This window comes from Ranitomeya imitator, chromosome 2, assembly GCF_032444005.1.
Source record: "Ranitomeya imitator isolate aRanImi1 chromosome 2, aRanImi1.pri, whole genome shotgun sequence".
In the NCBI taxonomy this organism is placed as follows: Eukaryota; Metazoa; Chordata; class Amphibia; order Anura; family Dendrobatidae; genus Ranitomeya; species Ranitomeya imitator.
This window is the reverse complement of record NC_091283.1, coordinates 27,413,107-27,437,313: the sequence shown is the minus strand read 5'-3', so window position 1 is coordinate 27,437,313 and position 24,207 is coordinate 27,413,107. Positions and strand designations below refer to the sequence as shown.

Genomic DNA, 24,207 nt, shown 5'->3' with positions numbered 1-24,207 from the left:
GTTGCGCCATTGTGATAAATTTGGCGCTTTTACTGTCTGACTAGCACAGTTTTCTCTTAAATTTGTGACTCCATTATTTAATAATTATTATTTTTCAATACGATCCCGTATTTCTGTCACGATTACAGATTTTATGTTTTTTTTCAGCCAATTTGATTTATTTTCCTACTCACCCTAATGAGAAATGTCTCCGACCCTCAGCATGTCTGAAATGTGAAAAAAAAAAAAGAAAAATTCTAGTTCTATAAATCTGCTGCGGTCACTTCTAATGAATCTTGTGACACCCTTCCTAAAATTTTAATCCTTACAAAAAATTGTAAGACATCTATAGTCTCACAAACATAAATTTTCATTGAGAAATGCTAGTAAACATCTGATTGGCCCCTGGCTTTCCCGCCCAGATCCCAAGTGACCCTCTAGTTGTTTCTCTCACGCCTAATTGGCTCCTCTGTACCTCAGGGTTTTCCCGCTTTCTACCCGCGCTCGTTGATTGGCTGTCGCTGAACGTGACTGACGTTTTCAGAGCCCCGCCCTCTTCTATAGGAAAATTTTGCAGACACCGAGATCTGCCTTTTCTTTTATCAAATGGTTCCGATTGGCTGGCTCCGGGGGTGGGTGTGGTGACGTCGCCGGGGTCGTTGCCTGGCTCCTCCTGCCTTTAGGCTGCTGCGTCACTCGGGCCGAGGTGCGGCCCGAGGATAAGAAGGAGGAGGACGCGCTCCTGCCCGGACCCCCCCGGGAGAGGCGGGGGAGGAAGACACCGAGCCACTGTGAGGGGAAGAAGAAGAGGAGGAGCCGGGGGAGGAATCTGGAAGGGACCCCGGGGTGAGGGGAGCACCGTGTGAGAGGAATAGCAGAGGCCAATTACCAGGACAGGGGGGCGGGAGCAGGAGAGGCCGCGGGAGAATAATTACCTCAGAAGGACGGTCCTGGGCTAATGATCCGCCGCTAATCTCCGCTCCTGAATGGAGGCTAGGCGACCGTGAAGGGGTTAAGTCCGGCGGGAGGACAGAAGTGACTGCAGCGCCGGCTGTGACAGGACGCTGCACTTTTCTGACAGGACAATATGCAAATGTAGGCAAATGAGGAGGCTATGCTAATTAGTGAGGCTGCTCAATCTGCAGGTAATGGACTGGGCTCACCGGATCCCTGCGGTGTCATGGAGCTGCAGTGTGATCCCTGCGGTACAGGAGGATGATAATACGTAGCGTTACCATGTAAGGTATGGGGAGACCTATATTATCACCATATATGGTGTGCAAGGAACCTATAGAATTACCATATATGGGAGGGAACCTATAGCACTGCCATATATGGCGTGGAGGGAGCAAATAGTGTTCCCATATATGGCATGGAGAGGACCTATAGAATTACCATATATGGCATGGAGAGGACCTATAGAATTACCATATATGGCATGAGCGGACCTATAGAATTACCATATATGGCATGGCGAGGACCTATAGAATTACCATGTATGAGAGGAGAAAAGCTTACAATATATGGTATGGAGAGGTCCTGTAGAATGGTTGTATATTTGGGAGGAATCTATAGTATTACCATGTATGATATAGAAGGAACCTATATAATTTCAATATAAGGAATAAAGGGATTATATACTGTCACCATATACAGTATACAGGGAGCCTATAGTATTACTATATACAGTACGGAGGGAGCCTATAGTATTATATGCAGTATTGGAATCTATAGTATTACCATATATTATATAGAGGGAACTTACAGAATTGCTATATCTGGTATGGGGGAGCATATAGTATTATATACAGTATGTAAGGAACCTATAGAGTTACCATATATGGGAGGGAACCTATAGCACTGCCATATATGGCGTGGAGGGAGCAAATAGTGTTCCCATATATGGCATGGAGAGGACCTATAGAATTACCATATATGGCATGGAGAGGACCTATAGAATTACCATATATGGCATGGAGAGGACCTATAGAATTACCATATATGGCATGGAGAGGACCTATAGAATTACCATATATGGCATGGAGAGGACCTATAGAATTACCGTATATCGCATGGAGAGGACCTATAGAATTACCATATATGGCATGGAGAGGGCCTATAGAATTACCATATATGGCATGGAGAGGACCTATAGAATTACCATGTATGAGAGGAGGAAACCTAGCTTACAATATATGGTATGGAGAGGTCCTATAGAATGGGTGTATATATGGGAGGAACCTATAGTATTACTATGTATAATATAGAGGGAACCTATATAATTTCAGTATATGGAATAAAGGGATCATAGCGTATAGAGATAATCTATAGTATTACCATCGATGGAGGCAGCTTACAGCGTTGCCATATATGGTCTGGGGAGAACCTGTAGAAAAAATCTGAAGTAATCTATAGAATAGTGACCCTATAGTACAATATCCATGGTATGTAGAGAATATATATCATTACTAGTGATGAGCAAATATACTCGTTACTCGAGATTTCCCGAGCATGCTAACGGATGTAAATCATTCAGCTGCGGCAAGAAAAACTAAATCTCTGAGCACTAAAAAATACTCGGAGGACCCCGAGCATGCTCGAGAAATCTCGAGTAACAAGTATATTCGCTCATCACTAATCATTACCATACACCCTAGAATGTGCCAGTAGTTCTGCCATATACTGTATAGAGAGAACCCATGAAAAAGGAGAAGTTCTCATCGTCTTCCTCCGGGCGTCCGATACGGCCGAGTGTCGTCATGGAATCATAATGAAGCTTCTCCTTTTCCATGGATCCTGACAGTCGTTCTCACGTTAGTCATCCAGGCCCTGGGGATCATGTTCATTTCTCTTCGTCCTGGCACATTGTTGCCCAGTATTTGTTGGCGCGGTCCAGCCTTTGTTGGTGTGGAGAGAATCTATAGGATTATCGTGTGATCGGAACCTGTAGTAATGGAGAATGTAGAGCGTACCCATGTATGTTATGGAGAGAATCCATAGATTATGCTAGTGAGAAGGCACTTATAGCATGACTGTATGTTATCAAGAGGACCTATAGCATTCAGGAGTAATTCCATGGCATTACTATGTATAGTAGGGAGTGAGCTTATATTGTTACCCTATACGGTAAGGTTGGTTCCTATAGGGGTGTAGGCGTTCTTATATCGGTGGGACTCTGTGAATTACTTTCTCTGTGTTTCCCATGCGGCCCCTGCTGCTGTGATCACATGGCAAATATTTGTAACCACTTTTTCTTTTCCCACCACTGAGGGTTCGTGGCCATGATCAGGAATAGCAGCGATTTGCACACAGCTCACCTGCGCTGCATCCAAAACGCTGCTTTCTACATTAGAAGCACAGTGGATGGGATTTATAGAAATCCCATGCCCACTGTACTTCTATTTAACGCTTCGTAAACTCACCTGCGGTGCGGGTTTATGAGCTGCAGCATGTCAACTTCTGTAGTGGAGACGCTGCATATTGTCACCCGTAGCCATTTAGTACATGCGGTAAATCCACATGGTTCACTGAACACATATGGATTTAACTGTTCGGTTAGAATGAAGCGGAAATATGCTGCTTCCAAAAGGCTGCTATTTCCTGATCGTGGGGTCGTAGCCTTAGGCCGGTGTCACACTTGCGAGTGCAATGCGAGAAACTCTCCTCAATACAGCCGGCACTCGGCTGAACGCTCCAGTCCAAATGGCTGGGTATTGAGGCGAGAGACTCGCGAGTTTCTCACATTGCCCTCGCAAGTGTGACCCCGGCCTTAGAGAAATTGGGGGCGTGGAGGGTAAGTTTTGAAGCTTGTCTGGTCTGGTTCTGGTCATTTGAACCAAAGCTTCGGGTTAATCCTTTGGGTTAAAGGGATCCATGTTGGCTGTGCGGTGAAGAGGGAGGTCTTAGCTAAGTGTACTTTTTCAGAAGATTAGTTGTTTTGACATTGATATAGCTAAGGAAGTATCCTCTGCTTCGACAGGTCTGACATTTGATAAAAACTCAGCCTGTCACCTCGTTCACAAATATTTTATTAGACAAGAATATACAAGACCTATGACGTTAACGATGGGAATATGAGGGGTTGATTGGAAGTATGATGACCAACAGAAAGATCCGCCTTAAGATATTATTAAATGACAATTAGCCTTAATCATGACCCCAAAAGCCAAACATCTGTTCAGTGACACTAGTTTACTTTCTTCAGGATGGACGTAACTGCAGTAAGTTTATGGCCGTGTCCATGACTCGGGAGACAACATTTAGTGATGGCCTAGGAGGACAAGTAGACTTAGCACGAGATTTGGACGGAGACAGAATCCTGAGGTCGGCACATTGACCAGGAGAAGCGTGGCCTCCGCTATTCCTCTCTTTGATGTATCACTGTTTTGTGACCTCACACTCAATCTTATAATCATCGTATCATCTGTATGTTCGTCTGACATTTTTGCATAAAGCTTTTTCATATCGCCTCTTCAGACTCGTCCTGGTGAAATATTAAAGGTGCAATCCTTATTACGTGGCTTCCCATCGATCCCGCTGTCCTGTAGGTCACACGTGGCCGTGGATTGTGGCTGCTATGTGCCCTGCCTAGCAGGTGACACCAAGTAAATGCTTGTCATTTGTGACGTGCTCTGCTTTCTCTGTGAAGGATGGGTTGCACCTTTAATACCGCTTCCCACGCTACGTGGCTGAGGACACATTCATCACTGCATGCGGCTCACTGCATTCTGCATATAGTCACAACATTTCACTGCATTCAGTCTCGGATTTTGTGAATTGTGAGAACTGTGCCATCTATATAATGGAATTGGTCAAATAATCTCATTTGCAAATCGGAGAAAGAGAAGTCCGAAGTGAGAACGCGTGGAAGCAGGCAGAGCGTTTTCTGATATTCTTTGTGTATGATTCTATTGGGATACATCAGGTTTATCGAGCTATAGCAATGGAAAAATAGGCATCGAGCTACATGGGGGTTGGCTGTGGATTTCACCCTTCGTAATGGGTTAAATCAGCTGTAAAAAAAAAAAAAAAAGTGCTGCATATGTAACATGCACACCCCAGGCCAATATCCACTGCAGATTATTTTTCACAGCGTGTTTGAAGAGTAAATGTCATTCACTTTGCTGGTACGATAATACACTACAAATTTTATTCTGATGGGATGGAAAATTCGGTCCGTATCAATCCCATTGTTGACGTTCCTTCGGGGTGAATTCAGACACTGCAGATATGTTGGTGCAGAAATTTCTGTGACTGTCCAATTCATCTCAATGGTGCCTGCAGAAATTCACACGCTGCATCTGAACCCAGCCCTGTCCGGATGAAAGGAACAGATCTTTAGTCTCTGAAAATCTTCCACCTTGACGACTTAATTTGTTACATTTAACTCCCAAAAAACTCAATCCAAAGCGTTTTCCTGCGAGATGGAACCTGATATGTACATAAGATATTATACATACCGTAATTATTTATTATACATAATGAAAAGCCAAACACTGGTGGTATGTGTAAGGATGTACGTTCATGCAGGAATTGCAAAATCCACACCAAACAGTGCAGATTTCGCTGCTGAAGTGTTACAGGTTCAGCACTGATCTCACCTGCATTACAAAGGGTGAAATCTGCAGTGAAAATCTGGATCATAAATCGACAGGCTGCAGATTTTCAGGATCAACTGGATCTAAAAGGCAACACGTGTCTTAAATAGGGATAGGCAGATCGTTGGAAGTTTTTGTTTTGGTACCTGATCCGAACTGTTTAGAAAGTTCTGTTTTGGTACCAGAACTTTACCTGAACTTCCATCAGAACCCAAACCTCATTGTAAATAATGGATACCCGAAAAGCAAAAAAAAATGATTTCTCTCTTTCTCTCCTCCATGCCACCACAGACTTACCCTAAACACTCCACCAGATTTCAGCAGCCGGTCCGTGTTCGGCGTTCAGACCCGAACCGTGACAGTCTGGTACGAACCCCCAACATTTCTGTTTGGGATCACTCATCTCTAGTTGTAAACTTTTTTCACTTGTAAAATGACACCGAAAATGTAAGTTTTCCACAGGTTTTATGTGTTAACTACTGCAAAAGTGGCATAAAAACACATGTATATAGGCTGAACCGCCAACACAGATGTCAGAGGAGAGAAGGATCTGACCTGTTGGAATTTCAACATCGGATCCTCAAGAGATGAGATACTGCTTAGACGCTCCTGAGCTTTCCTGCATAAGGGGAAATCTGGACAGACATCTGGTGGCCAAGTGGTCGTCCATCCCACCGCTATCTAATGTGTATGGGGCTCATGAGTGTTCTCTCTTGTAACGTGCTCTGCAGCTTTATAAGCAGGACATGTTCCAACTAGTGCTGAGCGAACGTGCTCGGATAACGTCTTGTCTGAGAATCTTGGGCGGTCTCAATATATTCAAGTCCCTGCAGCTGTTAGTCACAACACATGCGGGGATTACTTGTCTGTTAGGCAGCTGCAACATGTGAGAGGATTGCCTTACAGTCGCAAAACATGCAGCCGCAGGGACTCGGACATATTATTCGAGCACGCCGAATATTCTCGAATAACACCTTGAGCATGCTCAGAAAACACGATATCTGATCACGTTCGCTCATCACTAGTTTCATCGTATGGACGTGAACAATAAATGTTTCCATTCACTGCGAGGAATTGTACCACAAAATATATTATAAAGCCACAGAAACCACCTTGGCTTTCATGCTCCAAAGCCAGAAAAGCTATGAAACAACTAACTTGGAAGTTTATGTGATGGTTGTCGGCATAATTTCCTTTTATCCGTGCGTATTTCACTGCTCCAACAGGTTTATTAAGATTTCCCAGTAGCTTTCATGAAAAGTGATGGTGCATAGTCTGTTAGGTACAAGAACAAAGTAGCGCATTTTGATGGGAAAAGTGAATCCTGTTAACCCATTACTTGCCAAATTAGAAATTTTCATTTTACGGATTTTTCAGAAAAGGGCGTTCCAATATTCAATTAAAAATTACAAAGACATGATTTCCTATTTTGAAAACATTCATTTTACAAACACAACACAAAAAATTGGACCTAATTATAAAATCTTAGTTGCTAGAAGCAAAAGATTAGCTGACCCAAAAAAAGGACATTGGTAGATAATGGGTTAATGGACCTGCTATGGGGCCAATCTACAGTCCAGGTTTGTCCCTTTCCGTTTGTGTAGAGGGAAGGTTTGCCGGCCCTACCTCCAAAGAGCAGTGAGGGAAAGAACTGGCTCCGGGGACAGGGAACGGGCATTAAAGGGAAACGTAAATCAGACTTAAGTGGAAAGTGTAGAGTTTGCAAGATCACAGCCAGCGCTGTGGAGTAGGTAAGCCAAACCACCGACTCTGACTCCTGACACCTCAGTTTCCCTGACTTCTGACTCCACAGCACTGGTCACTACCAAGCATGGACATAAAGTGCAGCACAGATTCATCTCAACTGAAAGCCGAGATCCTTAGATCAGGAACAGAACAGACGTTTATAAGGCAGTTAATAACTTTCCCAAATTATTCTGAAAACATTTACAGCCCTTCCTGCACTGACTATACAGCCCTGATGACAGCAGTGATGGGAGACTTTGTGGATTTTACCAGTTGGGGTGTGCGCCCACACACTTTGGCCCTGTCCAGTCAGTGCTGGCAGAGATAGATCGTGTCAGGGACTCGCCTCTAACAAGCAGAATGGTGCCAGTCCATTGTCAATTTATTAATAAATATTTGGGTGGGATAATAGAGGAGCAGCACAATGCAGAAGTATGACGGTACTTGCCCACGATCAGGAATGTTGGACGCTTTCTAGGTTACAAGCGCATTATATGGGATTTATAGGAATCTCCTGCCCACTGTGCTTCTATTTGACAGTACGTAAACTTACTCGCGGTGCGGGTTTTACAAGCCGCAGCATGTAAAAATACACTGCGTCCAAAGCTCTGCTATACTTCCCGATCATGGGAACGTACCCTAAGGAAAGAGGCTCCAGAATTGTTGTTTTATAGATAATTTACTGACACGGACATGTCGCGGGCCGTCACTGATCCCCTGTAAGGACAGGGCAATTATAATATCCTGCAAATATTGTGCCATTTGGTTAATAGCACTAACCGAATATTGTGCACTTCTCTGGAGTCCTCTGTATTAGAGCAAGCCTGGCTCTTATTTTGCACCCCTTTAAAGGGAGTTTATCACCCCCAAAACTTGATTTATACAACTTATACAGTCCTACAGGGTGCTTAACGCCCATAGATTTCCCTTCGTTAGGCTAGGGCTTCACTGCAATGTGTAATTACTTTCTTTGGTGTCGCATTGCAACCTCCTAACTCTGTGATACAAAGGCGCAGATATTTTCAAATGTGGGATTTTCTGTCGCAAGTCACACAGGACTCGTGTGCCATAGACATTGATAGAAGCCACTGCGACCTATGGTACATGCCATTTCTTGGAGATTTGCCTGTTTTATTTATATTGAAATAAAATCTCTAAAATAGTTGTGAGACAGAAACTTGCAGATAAGTTACACCAATAATTTATATATATATTTATATATACATCTTGCCTGATAATTGCTCTTGTGTAACATGTCATGTAGCCCCAATCTCCACGTGCCCCTCCAGCTGCTTTTCTTTCCCTACGAATGTAAGGCCTCTGCACTTAGTCTTGTACTCACCAGCCGCTGTCTTCATCTTTCATCCGCTTCGGTCGTCTCCTGAAGGTTGTGACTTGCCGGTTGGCTCCGGTGTTTGCTGGGCGAGCCGGCGGTCACTTCTCAATGTAAGTCTATGATAGAACGAGGATCTCATGGACTTACGCTGAGAGCTTGTGACGGTTACCTCCGACTTTCGGTCAGTCAGAAGCTGTCGTCACGAGATGGTGGACCGGGACCGCAGCGGCGCCAGGAATAGCAGAAGAAGGCGGCTGGTAAGTATATTACTAGGGAAAGGGATTAGTGATACCACTTCAACGCTGGAATAATAAAAAACACCGGAGTGATGTTTTATTTGTACAGAAAAATGGTGTTACGGCGTATGCAGATAAGGGATCCTCGGCGTGTCCGGCTCCATGCACCACTCCACCCACTCAGTCAGCATGCTGCGCACCTCTTCTTTGCTTGATTGACATCACTCTCTTGTGCAGAGTGAGTGCGGCCTGAATTACATCCACAGACAGGAGACACGCGCGCTGACATGGGGTGTGCACACTCACTCCGCTCCTGCAGTGTTAGTGCAGGCTTCCTCTCCTGTCTGCAGCATCTGCTCGCTATACAGAGTCGGTTACGGTATTCACATCAGTGATACTGGGAAGCTGCCTACACACGGCTAGGTCCAGGTTAGGACCACTAACTGACCTGATGAGTGTTTGACAAGAAGCCTGCGGACGGACACTGCAGTATAATACAGGCACCCGTGGACCAATACAAGGGGTTACTGACCTATAAACTGTATAGTGTGTACAGACATGAATGCACGGCCGGACGTTCCCCGATCCCTCCACATTCCCCACACACGGGTTACGGATGCTGGTGAAGTAATGGGATGTTACATACATTTTCATTATTTCACAGTAATTTCCAATCATTTATATTGGCTTAATTGTGAAGTTATCAGTGATGTTTAGACTATAGGGCTCTGAGGATAAAAGTTCCAACCCTTCAAAGAATCACGAAAAAAAAACCTTGAATCATATTACCATGGTGATAACGTGACGTGGCAGCCACAAGACCCTCATGTTAGTGACAGCCACGGACCCCAATATATCCTTATTATAGTGATAGGCTCTAATATACTACTGTAACTACGGGGCCTTAGGTAATTATATAATTGCCCGGTGGAGGTCTCTGACTTTGGCCAGTGGTTTTTGGTGCTAAACCGCAAATTCAGTTTTTTCTCCCCTGTGCCATAGATTTCCCAACTAAGGTTCTTCTGTTTGTTTTTAAGAGTGTTTGGTTTTGCAAAAATAAAGAATGGAAGTGCAACCAAATAAAAAGTCCCAAACACGTGGCGCCTGTCAGCCATGTGGAAAGTACTGTGGCACAACTATATATACAGGCACAGAATACATTGTCACAGTGGCCTCTCTGCTGTTGTAATCGCAGGAGATGGTCAGAATCGCTCCTCTCTATCAGCTTTTCTGCAGCTTCTGCGACTCGTCTGCTGTTATCTTAGAACCACAGGTTTCATGTCCAAACCTCAGTAGGTCGGAGCGGTTTTGGTGGCACAATATCAGATGGTTTCAGTGTCGGGGTTGCAGATATCACATCCATATTTATGACATTTATTCTTTGATGTGTTATGTTCTTTACTAAATTTTTTACTTGTCTTTGTAATTTCAGGTTCTTTTTAAAATGTGATGGAGGGGCGGGAGCCCTCGACACGACCCAGCCGCACGACACCTGTCAGCCCGAGAGTGACTCCTGCACTGGTGAAACGACCTCGCTTCCAGACTCTGGCGCGTTTCTGGGAGGGTCAGGATGTGTTAGCTCGCTGGACCGATGGACTCCTCTATCTAGGAATCATCAAAAAGGTAAATTTTAATTTTAAGGAGGTTTTAGACTCACAGTAATGGCTTCTGTTACTTCTGGGATGGCTCCGTATTAGTGCCGTAGCTGCCCTAATGTTTACAGATTGTGATGGAGAGCTCTGCGCCCAGGTCCTATGATGCCGGAGTCCCATGCTTGTGATCACCGCGCACAGCCGTAAAAAGGGTTTGCACTTTCAGAAAAGTTCATATGACATGGGGCGTGGCCTGAACGTCCATGTGAGCGGACGTGTGACAGAGCGCTCCCGCTGCTAACGCTCAATTTATCCTTATAAGCCGCAGCTGAGCGGCGATTCAAGGCGCTTACCGGCTGCAGGAAAGTCCCGGGAGTGCGGCGGTGAATAGAGGCGGCCTCGAGGTCAATAAATATGACCAGGAGGAGGCAAAGAGATGCAGGAGCCGGCGAGGCTGGGATCAGCCAAGATGGCGCCGACGCCAGAGAGAAGGCGGAGAAGGACAACGCGGCATGCCAGAAGAGAATGGCGGCGGCGGCAAAGCTCCAGCAGTTTGCTAGAGTGGAGGCCGCAGGGAACACAGGAAAAGCAGAGGAGGATGCCGGAGCAGACACAGACACAGAAGGAGAGGAGGAAAGCCCAGCAGAGGAGCAGGAGGTACAACAGGGGAGCAGGGATGGTGACATGGCGGTGGTAGTAGGGGGATCTGAAGATAAGGAGTCAGGAGCAGAGCCCACCCTTAGAGATGTCTTTGCACTGGTATCATCCTGCAAACAATCCCTGACCCAGCAGATACAGGAGGTCAAGGGGGATACAGCCCAGATAAATGCAGCCCTGCAGAAGATTGACAAACGTGTGGGGGCTGTGGAGGAAAGAGTGAGCACGGCAGAAGACCATATAGTGCAGCTGCAGAAAGCGGAGAGGAAGTTTACTCAGGCAATATCGGAGCTGGCTGCAAAAAATGAGGATCTGGAGAACAGGTCCAGAAGAAATAACATTCGTATAGTGGGTGTCCCTGAAAAAATTGAGGGGAGGAATCCCACGGAGTATATTGAAAGCTGGCTCCTTGAGACCTTTGGTGATGCAGCACTGACAAAAGTATTTGCGGTAGAAAGAGCCCACAGGGTCCCACCGAAACCACCTGTCCCTGGAGCAAATCCCCGTACCATGCTTGCCAAAATCCTAAACTACAGAGACAGAGACATTATCCTGAGGAAAGCTAGAGACATGACGGATCTGACAATTGGAGGTCAAAGAGTTGCTATTTACCCTGACTATTCCGCCCTGGTACAGAAACAACGGATGATGTTCACGGGTATCAAGAGACGGCTGAGAGAACTGGGAGTGCAATACTCCATGATGTTTCCGGCACGACTGAGAGTGGTAGCGCTGGATAAGATTCATTTTTTCCAGACGCCGGAGGACGCTACCCAGTGGATAGATCTTAATGCTAAAAAGCTTAAAGGAAAAGGAGATTGAAAATGTGGGGTGGGTTAGTCGGGAGGTATTTTAATTCTTTCAAAAAGGGGAAAAAGAGATGGACTGACAGTACACTGGTAATTGAAATGTGAAGGTTGGAGGGTGGAGCTGGGTATTATTCAGGGAATGTACTGGGTGTGCTGATGCGGCGGAGAAGTACGAGGGAGGAAGGGTGTGCAACGTACTAAAAGTTTATTTAGTTTCTTGCAGTTGTAATTTAATACAGGTTGAATTATATTGTTCTTCTAAGAATTGCGCCGAATTCTGTTATAAACGGTAGCGGGAGGCGGAAGGAGAAGGTTACGTTAACAAGAGTGTTCGCAATGGGTGATGGTGCCCCACTCTTGATAAGAGGCAGAATGTATAGTATTGGGGGGTGTGGGGGAGGGGGGGTAGGGGTAAGGGTGGGGAGGGAAGTTAGACAGCTCAGAACGGGGAGTAAAGACATAACTAAAGATGATGAGTCACATAATAGGGGACCGCTTTAAGATTTTGAGTTGGAATGTGAGAGGTCTGGCGGATAAATCTAGGAGAGCTGCGAGCTTGCAGTATGCGAAGGATCAGCGGGCTTCTATGATATGCTTGCTAGAGACGCACTTGATACAGGAGAAAGTGGACGTACTGAATAGACGTTGGATACAGAAAGGGTATCATTCTACCTTTTCGACGTACTCAAGAGGTGTGTCAGTGTTGGTGCCGGTGGGAGTGCAGTATGAAGAGGTGAAAGTATGCGTGGATGCTGAGGGTCAGTATGTGGTAATACAATGTATATTGTATGGAGTGAGATTGTGTGTGGCGGCAATGTATATTCCACCTCCATATTCAAGTAAGAAGATCAGGGAGGTGTTGGAGAGGGTGGAACGATGGGAACCACTACCACTCTTAATTATTGGGGATTTGAACAATATCTGTGATGACTTTTGGGATAAAAATAAGAACACCCAGAACAGGTCGGAGGGGCACACTACAACATTTGGTACCTATGTGCGTGAAATAGGCATGATTGATCTATGGAGAGTTAGACATGTTGGGGAGAGAGGATACTCGTGCTACTCGCCGGCTCATGCTACGCTATCCAGAATTGATATGGCGCTGGGTAACCGCCTGTTGGACACAATGGTGGGAGAGGTGCGTTATCTGCCGAGGGCCCTTTCGGATCACAGTCCAATTGAGGTGGAGGTTAGGTTGTTGGGAACACGGACCGCAAGTGGGAGAGAATGGAAGATCCATCCTAACTGGTTACAGAGTATTGATTTGGACGGTATTGGGAAGGAGGTGACGGAATTCTTTGCTTTAAATGATGGGAGTACAGATGCTCTAACTGTTTGGGATGCAATGAAAGCGTACCTGAGAGGGTTACTATTTAGAGACATTAGTAGGTGTAAGAGGAGGACAAGGGAGGCGGAGAGAGTGGCGATGGAGGAGCTGAAAGCCGCAGAGGACGAGATGGTAGTGCTGGGGACTTCTGAGGCAGAGAAAAGGTTGAGAACAGCGCAAAATTGTATGGAAAAGATTCTGCTGGGAAAAGCTGAAAGGAAGCGGGAGTTTCAGAGGGTGGCTTATTTTCAGGAGGGAGAAACAGTGGGACACATGCTATCGGTGGTAGCCGCGGCTCAGCGTGGTACCTCGTATGTACATTCGTTGGTTTCAGATGGGGGGAGCAGGGTATCTGAAACACCTGAAATTATAAAGGTCTTTGCGGACTTTTACGCGGACTTATATTCCTCCAGGGTCAATGAGTCAGCCGGAGATACGGAGACTTTCCTTGAGAGTCTGGGTCTTCCGAAATTGAGTGAGGAGGATGGGGTGAGCCTCGATGCCCCTATCACCGAGGAGGAACTGAGTCGGGCGCTGAAGTCTATGGCTAATGGGAAGGCACCTGGGGTTGATGGGTTACCAGCCGAAATCTATAAAAGTTTGGAGGAAGTGCTGATTCCCAGATTAAAGTTAGTACTGGAGGAGGCTGGATGCCAAGGGTATCTCCCAGCATCTATGAGGGAGGCTATTATAGTGGTTATTCCGAAGGAGGATAAGGATCTGGGGAAGCCTGAGTCATATCGACCAATCTCTCTGTTAACCATCGATGTCAAACTCTTGGCCAAGGTGTTAGCTACCCGTTTGTCCAGCGTCATTGCTAGCCTTGTACATCCGGATCAGTCTGGTTTTATGCCTGACAGGTCTACAGCGGTTAATCTGCGGAGGCTGCATATGAACCTACAGCTGAAGTCTGACAACTGTGGCCGAAGGGTTATTGCATCCTTGGATGCCCATAAGGCGTTTGACAGTGTGGAGTGGGGATATCTCTGGCGGGTGTTGAAGTGTATGGGTATTGGTCCGCAATTTGTGGCATGGACTCAACTGTTATATTCACTACCAACAGCTAGAATTAGAGTGAATGGGGAACTTTCTCAGCCTATAAAGTTGGCCAGAGGTACGAGGCAGGGTTGCCCACTGTCGCCCCTTCTGTTTGCCTTAGCTGTGGAGCCACTGGCCGCTAAGATCCGACAATCGGATGAGGTTCCTGGGTTCAGATATGGGAGTGTTGAGGAGAAGATCGCGTTATATGCAGATGACATCTTACTGTTCCTGGCGGACCCGGATGAAGCCTTGAATGGGGCTATCGAGATCATTGGGAAATTTGGAGCCTTGTCGGGATTGAGGATAAATTGGGATAAATCGGTCCTCTTCGAGGTGGATGGGGTGGAGGAGAGCAGAAGTGAGCCATTGGGAGAGGGGCGGCTTAAGGTGGCATCCCTTTTCAAATACCTGGGAATATGGATCTCGATGCCAGTTACAGAGTTTTTGTATAGGAATTTGACTCCTCTCATGGGCGCCCTTAAAGCAAAAGTGGATGCGTGGAATAAATTACACCTATCGGTGGTGGGTAGGGTTAATCTCATTAAAATGGTTCTGATGCCCAAATTACTTTACGTCCTACATAATGCGCCAGTTTGGATTCCACGTGGGAAATTCCGGCAGATTAATGCTCTTTTTAGAAGCCTGATATGGGGGAGGCGGTACCCACGTATTCGCCTGGAGACGCTTCAGCGACCCAAGGAAGATGGAGGATTGGCTTTACCCAATCCTGAGTTATATTTTCTTGCAGCCCAGAGCCAGCATTTGAAGGGCTGGGCGCGGGGAGCGTCTACCAGTGCGGTACAACACTTGTTGGAGAGGGTGACAAACCGAAGACCGGTGGCGCAGTGTCTGGAGGATGGCTCCTTGGGAGTATTGGGGAAATTATACCCAACTATGTTTTTGATACATAAATTATGGACCAGACTGCGACATATTCGGGGGGTTACGGGGCTGACTAAATTTACACCGATATGGCTTAATAATAATTTGGTTGAGTTTGCGGCTCTTGGAGTGCTGGCGGAGTGGCAGGCCAAAGGAATCCACTTGGTGGCTCAGATAATTCAACAACAAGGATTAAAGTCCTTTTCGCAGCTGCAGGGGGAGTTTGGATTGAGACCGACTGGGGAGTATCAATATGCTCAGATGAAACATGCCTTTAAAGCGCAAAACAAGGGCGGTGGTATTGAGATCCAGGAGGACATAGTTCTGGAATACGTATGTGGGGAAGGGTCCACAAGGGGAGTCATTACCACCCTTTATAAGGACCTTCTACATGCATATTTACTAGACTTCCCTCTAAAAGCGAGAGCGAAATGGGAAAGAGATTTAGGCCCAATGGAGGATGAAACCTGGGAGTCGGTGTTGGAGTGGGTTCCACGAGTGTCACTGAGCGAGCCGTATAGACTATCGCAGCTGTACATCTTGCACAGAGTCTATAAATCACCGGAAGTGTTGCACAGAGCGGGGTTGCGTGCTGACTCTGAATGCCCGAGATGTAAGACTGAGAATGCAGGAATATACCACATGATGTGGACATGTCCAAGACTGGTTGCTTTCTGGTTGGTGGTAATGAGCCGTGTGGAAGGGGCGTATAAATGCAGAGTGCCGAGAGATCCGATAGTGTGTATACTGGGACATGTAGAGGAAATTAGAGTGGATAACACCTGGAAGATAGCAATAGCTAGGCTATTATATATGGCAAGGAAGGTAATAGCAAGGAACTGGATCAAGGATGAGCCGCCTACAAGGGGTGAATTCCTGAAATATGTTAAACATGGTCTCAATTTGGAAAAGGGGGTATACAAAAGACGTGGGAAAATAGAAACGTTTGATAAAATGTGGTCTCCGTGGCTCGAGCTGGGAAAGTAGGTATGGGAAATGGGAGGATGAGGGCCTCTGAAAGGAAGAGAGTGCTAAAGAACAAGCGGACATAAGTGATTCAAATGGCTCAAAGAGCCATCAATACTGGTAACAAAGTATAACTGGGTATGAGCTGTCAGGGGAGGGGGAGGTTTGGGTTTTGTTGGGATTGTTGGGGGTTTGGAAAATGTAAAAATTTTGTAATATACTGGAAAATGCATAAATTGTATTGTTCATATTCGCTTTCAATAAAAATCTATTTAAATAAAAAAAAAAAAGTTCATATGACATAGAGACATATTGGATGTTTTTGATCGGTGGTGCTAAGGCCTCCACAATCACTAAAATGAAGCGAAGATAGGATACCGGTGCTGGACTCGCACTACAGCTCTGTCAAAGCACAAATAGGTGGCCTTCAAAAGAGCTTCACATTTTCAGAAGAAAAAAATAGGCAAGGAGAAGGAAATGTGATAAAATAACCTAAGATGCGGTAGTTTGCTCCACCTTTGCAGCTCTGGTGCACCCACCATTGTATGCTTACTTTGCTGCAGTGAGCGCAGTCAATCACTGGTGTTGTGCCATACCTCTCTGAAGCCAGTGATTGACTGCAGTGGTCACATGTAGGCTGCACGTCATCGCTGCAGCCAAGTAAGCATAGAATGGCGGGTGCACCCGTGCTGCAGAGCTGGATCTGCGGATGTAAATACGCTATCTTTTATTATTTTATGCCCATGAGGGATAAAACCTGTCACTTAGTGTGGACTGGGCTCTACTGGATGGGCACCAGCCTAAATCTATGTATATACGTCCTGGACTGTCTTCCATATACTCTATCGTTCCTGCCGTTCTCTTCTCTCTGGTTCATGAGCAGGTGGACAGCTCGCAGGAGACGTGCTTAGTTCGCTTTGAGGATAATTCCCAGTTCTCCGTGCTCTGGAAGGACATCTTCCCCCGTAAGAATCAAATTATTTTCCTCCTGAATGATTAATGAGTGATTGCCGTGCACCCTGGCAGCCGAGGTAACCTGCTCGTCTCTCCCTCAGCCGCTGTGCCCGGAAAGGAGCAGCTGTGCTGTGTGTGCAACTCGCAGGCGTGCACCCCCGACAATAGGTTGGTGCATTGTGGGAAGTGTAAGCACGGTACGTCAGGCCACGGTGTTCGCCACATACATTTACACTGCTGCTCCCCTGGTACTTAACTCTACTTATCTCGCAGCTTATCACCAGGAATGTCACGTGCCCAGCGTGCCATGCGATACAGATAGTGCAGGGAACTCCTGGATGTGCAGACAATGCGTCTTCGCAGTGGCGACCAAGGTACGTGTCGTCCCGTATGTTCCTCCAATTCTCACTATGGCCCTAATAGCTCCTTCGTGTGTCGTTCTCGCAGAGAGGTGGCGCGCTCAAGAAGGGCCCCTTCGCACGCTCCATGCTGCAGATGAAGCTGTCTTTGCCCTATCAGCTGAAGTCTTTAGAGTGGGATCCGCTGCACCTAACCAATAAGCAGCAGTGTTACTGTTACTGTGGGGGGCCTGGAGAGTAAGTATGGCGTAAGTAAAAATGATGGGGGGCGGTATCCACAGGGATAGGGTGGGCAGCTGGAGTGGGTGGGTGCAGCAGAGTAAGTATAAGATGTGTACACGCGGCGGTGTCATCGGCGGGTACAGCAATATATACACATGGATCTCTGTCCCCACAGATGGAACATGAAGATGCTTCAGTGCTGCCGCTGTCTGCAGTGGTTTCATGAAGCTTGTACACAGTGTCTGAGCAAACCTCTGTTATACGGAGACAGGTGAGTGTGAAACGCCCTGAGGATGGAAGGGACGGCGCGGAGGAGCAGGCGGGAGAAATCGGACCCTTGTGTTACCTAAAAATTACCAGTGCCCATCAGCCTCTTCTTTGTCAACCTTTATGTCAGGATATTGCAGCTCTTTCGCCCCCAAAGTTACATCCCAGGGCAGACCCCTAACTTAATTCACACCCCTAATCCAGACGTCTAAATAAGTTCAGATCCCTAAATTAATCGGACCCCAAATGAATCCCCAAATCACAGATATTTAATTCTGCTCATTCCCTCAGACATGACTCAGCTTTGGGATATCCGGGTGTCTGTGTCGGGAATCATTCATCGCTGTGCCGAACCCTTGTGGGGGTCTTATTGACCCCCAGCTGGGCAGTACTGCCCATTTATGGGGTATTCAGGGAGAGTCCGGCTGTTGATCTGTACGATCTGGCACCGGCGGCTCCTGTATCCCTCCATTATCAGACTGCGGGGGGCAGGAACATTTAGTTTTCTATGGTCGGCAAATTTTTAATACAGCACGTGTTTTATATCATCTCACACATTGGGAATAGTTCTCATGATGATGCTATGACCATATTAATGGCAAATTGAGGTCTATAGATGGGAGATTATAAATTTTGAACCATAACCAGCTTCCAAATGATTGGTCTCCAACCCTTCCAGAGGTTGTGCGGGTCCACAATCTGGAACCCGCGACTAAATAATGAAAATGTCTCGTTAGATGCTGATTTCTACCTTTGATATCAGTGAAATCAAGAAGGGCTGTGGGAACAGTGAGATGTGATGGGAATGATTATTGAATATTTCCCTTTCTGTTTGTCAGGTTTTATGTTTTTGAGTGCTCGGTCTGTACGAGAGGTCCAGAAAACGCCTGGAGACTTCCTCTGGGATGGTGAGTGTTGTGGGTCGTACGGATCATGGCATTAATCACACAGATAATAATAATACTCTCAGGATTTTGTACAATCACCGTCCCTCCCTTCTGGCCTGTGGTTGACCCTCGGGTTCAGGATTCCCATGCTCATTGCCATCTATTATTCCGTTATCATCCATTAGGAACAAGCTGATTGCACTGTACTCCTGTAATCCCCTGTCCCCACAATCAGTACGTTACATCACACGGTTCCAGTGCTGACCATCTCCAGAAATGTGATGTAATTTTTGTATTTTTGCATCTATTTTTATAGTTTTATTTTCACCGACCTTTCAGTGACTTTCTACCTTTCCCACTTTCACGGTAACAAATATAACAATGTTTCTATCTCCGGCAGGGTGGATGTGTCGCACCTCGTCCTCTATCACCTCAGTATTTGCTGTAAGAAGAAATATTTCGATTTTGAGCGGGAAATTTTGTCTTTTGTGAATGAGAACTGGGAGAGTCTGCTACTGGGAGAAGTAAGTTATGAAAGCTCCTGATGTAGTCTTCATGTTTCTCGGGGAGTCTGGTGGAACCGTACGAAGGTGCAGCCTCCTCTTCCTCAGCCTCCCAGACCTGTTACACCATTTGTGTAACACTATGATATCGTGGTGAGTTGTGTTATATAAAGACGCTCCCTGTTTATATGCACTAGGCGAAAAAAAAATGGTGGGTCCCTCGGCTGAGATCCCCTACCACCCAGATCAGAATCGAGTTGTCCTCTTACTGCATGGACGGCCATTCATCTGAATGCCCCCTTATAATACTATATTGCTGCAGGGGTATCCCTGGCTGGTTGTATTTTCTATTTATGCCAGGGATGTCGAGAAAGGGACCTGGCGTATATCATCTGATACTCCGAGGGCCACAATCTGTAAGCGGTCGTCTCTGATGAAAACGTCAACTTTTCTACATTGACAGACTCCACCATATCTGTATAATGAGGGGCACCTGCATTAAATTTCCAAATATACTAGAAATTCAGTTTTATTATAAACGAATAAATCTGATTTTCTCCTGCCCATGTGTTTTACAGTTCCCCTTTTTATGATATGATTCCTCATAGTGAAGTAAGCTGCTGTAAATGGCGATGACTTTATTAGTGACCTGTGTACAGTGCAGATATTTGACCATGCTTGATCTTCAGCTTACAGATACTCCTCGCTCGGACAGGTACTCCCATCTGCTTCACGCCTTGACAGCCGAGAAAGACAGGTAAGAAACTGCTGTCCGGGCTCAGTGTTCACACACGGTCGATGTGACCGGCCGATGGATGTGTGGCAATATTCGACAAGTGATGTCCGATAACTGTCAGGGATCTTTGTAACGAGCTTTGCCATTAGCTAAAGTTTCCTTCCTGCTCGTAGATTTATCTCTGGGAAGGAGATTAAGAAGAAGAAGTGTCTTTTTGGACTGCAGAGTCGCGTCCCCCCTCCCGCCCCACAGACGACGGTGACGGAGCTGAGACTACAGGAGGCCGACGTGAGAGGCTCCACTCCTTGTGTAAGGTGAGGGACCCCGACCTGCCGGTCAGTCTGGTGCTCCATGTTATACTCCTATGAAACATTACTGTGTGTATATATATCATTCCGTGTCTTCCTTCACCTCCGCAGCGAGCGGATATAAAGATCTCTTGCAGTTCCCTTTTAGGGAGGATGGGGGTCCTGAGAAGTCCCCCACACAAAACAAAAACACCAAACATAGAAAAACGGACTCGGAAGGAGAGGCAGAAGCTGCAGAGAGCTCTTACCCAGGTAATTTGGAGGGGTGTGAAGTGCTCGGCAGGTGGGAGATGCGCTGTGAGATCTACATGACGTCTGTCCTTGTTGTAGGATGTGGTACAAAACCCTTTTAGTTGTAACCAGGAGTACCTGGGATATCGCAGTAGCGCCTACAACTTCCGCCGTATTGGAGCGCGCTGCCTGCAGAGGTAAGGGTGCTCCCAGCAAATAACTAAATGGTAAAACCATCTGGATGGACATTGCACCCGTCTAATCATCTTCTTCTTATTCCAGCCCTCCAATTAGGATGTTCGCCTCTTTCCATCCGTCAGCAAACACTTCTGGGACTGTGGCTGCTTCCCTCCAGTCTAGGTGCGTGTGCTCAGTTTCCAGTGACCGGATAAGGAGATGACCTCTATACCTGTAGGATTTCACATGTGACATTTAAAGGGAGTTTGCACTATTTTTTTTTAAGCAAAGGTACCTTCACACTGAACAACTTAACAACGATATCGATAGCGATCCGTGACGTTGCAGCGTCCTCGATAGCGATATCGTTGTGTTTGACACGCAGCAGCGATCTGGATCCTGCTGTGACATCGTTGGCCGGAGCAGAAAGGCCAGAACTTTATTTCGTCGCTGGATCTCCCGCAGACATCGCTGAATCGGCGAGTGTGACGCCGATTCAGCGATGTCTTCACTGGTAACCAGGGTAAACATCGGGTTACTAAGCACAGGGCCGCGCTTAGTAACCCGATGTTTACCCTGGTTACCAGTGTAAATGTAAAAAAAAAACAAACACTACATACTTACATTCCGGTGTCTGTCGCGTCCCCCGGCGTTCTGCTTCCCTGCACTGTCAGTGCCGGCCGGCCGTAAAGCAGAGCACAGCGGTGACGTCACCGCTCTGCTTTAGGGCTGGCGCTTAGACAGTGCAGGGAAGGTGACGGCGAGGGACGCGACAGACACCGGAATGTAAGTATGTAGTGTTTGTATTTTTTTACATATACACTGGTAACCAGGGTAAACATCGGGTTACTAAGCGCGGCCCTGCGCTTAGTAACCTGATGTTTACCCTGGTTACCCGGGGACTTCGGCATCGTTGGTCGCTGGAGAGCTGTCTGTGTGACAGCTCTCCAGCGACGCTGCAGCGATCGGCATCATTGTCTAGATCGCTGCAGCGTCGCTTAATGTGACGGTACCTTTACCAGAGAATAGAGATAGAAAAAAATAAAGAAACAATTGCCCCTGAAATGTGATCTGTTTCTATCAGACCAGAGGTGATGACCTCCGACCACTCGTCACCGGACCATACAAACATTCAGTGGCCTCAGGGGTCAGGTCACTGGTGGTCATTTCTGAGCTGGCAAGAGACTTATTAGTGCACCAAGTAGGTATAGTTGGTTTCTTTCATTTATAAGGATCCCTATTCTTTGGTAACTTCAAGTGGTTTTCCGATAGTTTTTTTAATTAGTTACCCGTTAAAGAGGATGAAAAGTGGTAAAATGCACCAGATGTGTTACTGGTAGTGATGAGCGAATATACTCGTTAGTCAAGATTTCCCGAGCACGCTCGGGTGATCTCCGAGTATTTGCTAGTGTTCGGAGATTTAGTTTTCATCGCCTCAGCTGAATGATTTACATCTGTTAGCCAGCATAAGTACATGTGGGGGTTGCCTGGTTACTAGGGAATCCCCACATGTAATCAAGCTGTCTAGTAGCCCTAAATCATTTAACTGGGGCTATGAAAACTAAATCTCCGAGCTGTCATAAATTCTCGGTGACCACCCGAGCGTGCTCAGGAAAATTCGAGCAACGAGTATATTCGCTCATCACTAGTTAATGGCATGGACCGTTACACCACGGTGCAAACTATTGAAGTAAAATAAGACATCCAAGAGGTGCCGTGAGGAAAAGGGTAAAATAGTCGGATGTATCAAATTTATTACACAGCTTGCTCCTCTGACAAATGTGGCATAAATTCTGCAGTCTAAACTCAGGACAATATTACAATATTAATAGATCTCTCCGGTGTTGTAGGCGGATTCTCAGGTGAATGCTAGAGGCCGTGACTCACTTATCTGTGAAATTCGATGTTCTCCATCTATTTCAGTGAGGTGTCTCCTGCAGTCTCAGAAGTGTCTCCGCTTCTCCCCGAGGTGCTGGAGCCACCCATCCCTGCTCCAGAGCCATCCTCCCCTCCCGCACCTCCATCCTCCTCCTCCTCCGATGGCTGCGAGTGGTCCGGGTCACCAGAGCAGGGCACCAAGGTGCTCGCCCGGAGGGTCACTGCAGAGGGGGCTATTGAATATTTAGTGGAAAGGGAAGAAGGGGAAATCTTCTGATCCATGGAAATGCACACCGATCACGCGCTCTACTCTACCATGTGCTACCTGTGAGGATCCCACGATCTTGGCTTATTGTACATACAGTTCTCCAAGGCTGATCCTGGACTTTCTGTACACGCGTGTACATAGCGCTGCTTGTGATTCTCGTCGTGTCACGTGTTCATACCGCGTCAGCTCGCGAGGCTGCATCACATCACACATGGACAGATTGATGATGTCATGAAGGAAATCTGAGCTTTTTATTTTGTATTTCATGATTTACTATGTGGGATTGAAGGTCCGATGTTCTGTCTGTTCTAGGCTCTGGTTTAAGATGGTGTCTGTTTGGTTCTTGTCTATTAGACTCTTCATGGAAAACCACATACATGTCTGTCTGGGATTATTAAAAAAGAGACACAAGCTTCCTTCTCTGCTGTAATCTATTGCCGTTTTCACTATTCACAGGTTATTTTGTTTTTCTACATAATTGAAAAAATACAGAGATCCTTCAGTTCCAACATATAATCCTAACTAGTGATGAGCGAATATACTCGTTACTTGAGATTTCCCGAGCACACTCGGGGGTCCTCCGAGTATTTTTTAGTGCTCGGAGATTTAGTTTTCATCGCCGCAGCTGAATGATTTACATCTGTTAGGCTACGTTCAGACTAGCGTTGCGCGCCGCTGCGTCGGCGACGCAACGCACGACGCACAAAAAACGCGGCAAAACGCACGCAAAAACGCTGCATTTTGCGACGCGTGCGTCGTTTTTTGCCGAAAATCGGCCGCAAGAAAAATGCAACTTGTTGCGTTTTCTTGGTCCGACGCTAGCAGCAAAAAAGACGCAAGTGTTGCAAAACGCAACACACAAAAACGCATGCGTCCCCCATGTTAAACATAGGGGCGCATGACGCGTGCGTCGCCGCTGCGTCGCCCGACGCTAAGTCGACGCACACTAGCGGAACGCTAGTGTGAACGTAGCCTTAGCCAGCATAAGTACATGTGGGGGTTGCCTGTTGCTAGGGAATCCCCACATGTACTTATGCTGGCTAACTGATGTAAATCATTCAGCTGTGGCAAGAAAAACTAAATTTCCGAGCACTAAAAAATACTCGGAGGATACCCGAGCGTGCTCGGGAAATCTCGAGTAACGAGTATATTCGCTCATCACTAATCCTAACGTGTTGATCCAAAGGAAGGTAGAAACCCCATGAGGCAGATGCTAAATTCTTTCCTTCTGGGAGTCACACGACTT

The 24,207-nt window shown here is 46.4% G+C and overlaps 1 protein-coding gene across 12 annotated transcripts; it reads left to right on the top strand.

Moving 5' to 3' along the window:
* Window positions 1–622: 622 nt before the first annotated feature.
* PHF1 (PHD finger protein 1) lies at window positions 623–23,372 on the top strand. 12 transcript variants are annotated; one of them, XM_069746257.1, is made up of 15 exons: window positions 623–825; window positions 10,327–10,517; window positions 17,052–17,136; window positions 17,227–17,322; window positions 17,399–17,499; window positions 17,573–17,721; window positions 17,882–17,977; window positions 18,813–18,881; window positions 19,261–19,384; window positions 20,053–20,120; window positions 20,273–20,413; window positions 20,545–20,659; window positions 20,738–20,835; window positions 20,921–20,998; window positions 22,739–23,372. In XM_069746257.1, the coding sequence occupies exons 2-15, from the start codon at window positions 10,344–10,346 to the stop codon at window positions 22,968–22,970; spliced, it is 1,626 nt and encodes a 541-aa protein (XP_069602358.1). In that variant the 5' UTR covers window positions 623–825; window positions 10,327–10,343; the 3' UTR covers window positions 22,971–23,372. The 12 variants fall into 12 exon arrangements, 10 of the variants coding, with proteins under 10 accessions (XP_069602358.1, XP_069602363.1, XP_069602353.1 ...); XR_011317939.1 differs by having other exon boundaries at window positions 660–825; window positions 17,055–17,136; window positions 20,556–20,659; XM_069746262.1 differs by having other exon boundaries at window positions 661–825; window positions 17,055–17,136.
* The last annotated feature ends 835 nt before the right edge of the window (window positions 23,373–24,207 follow it).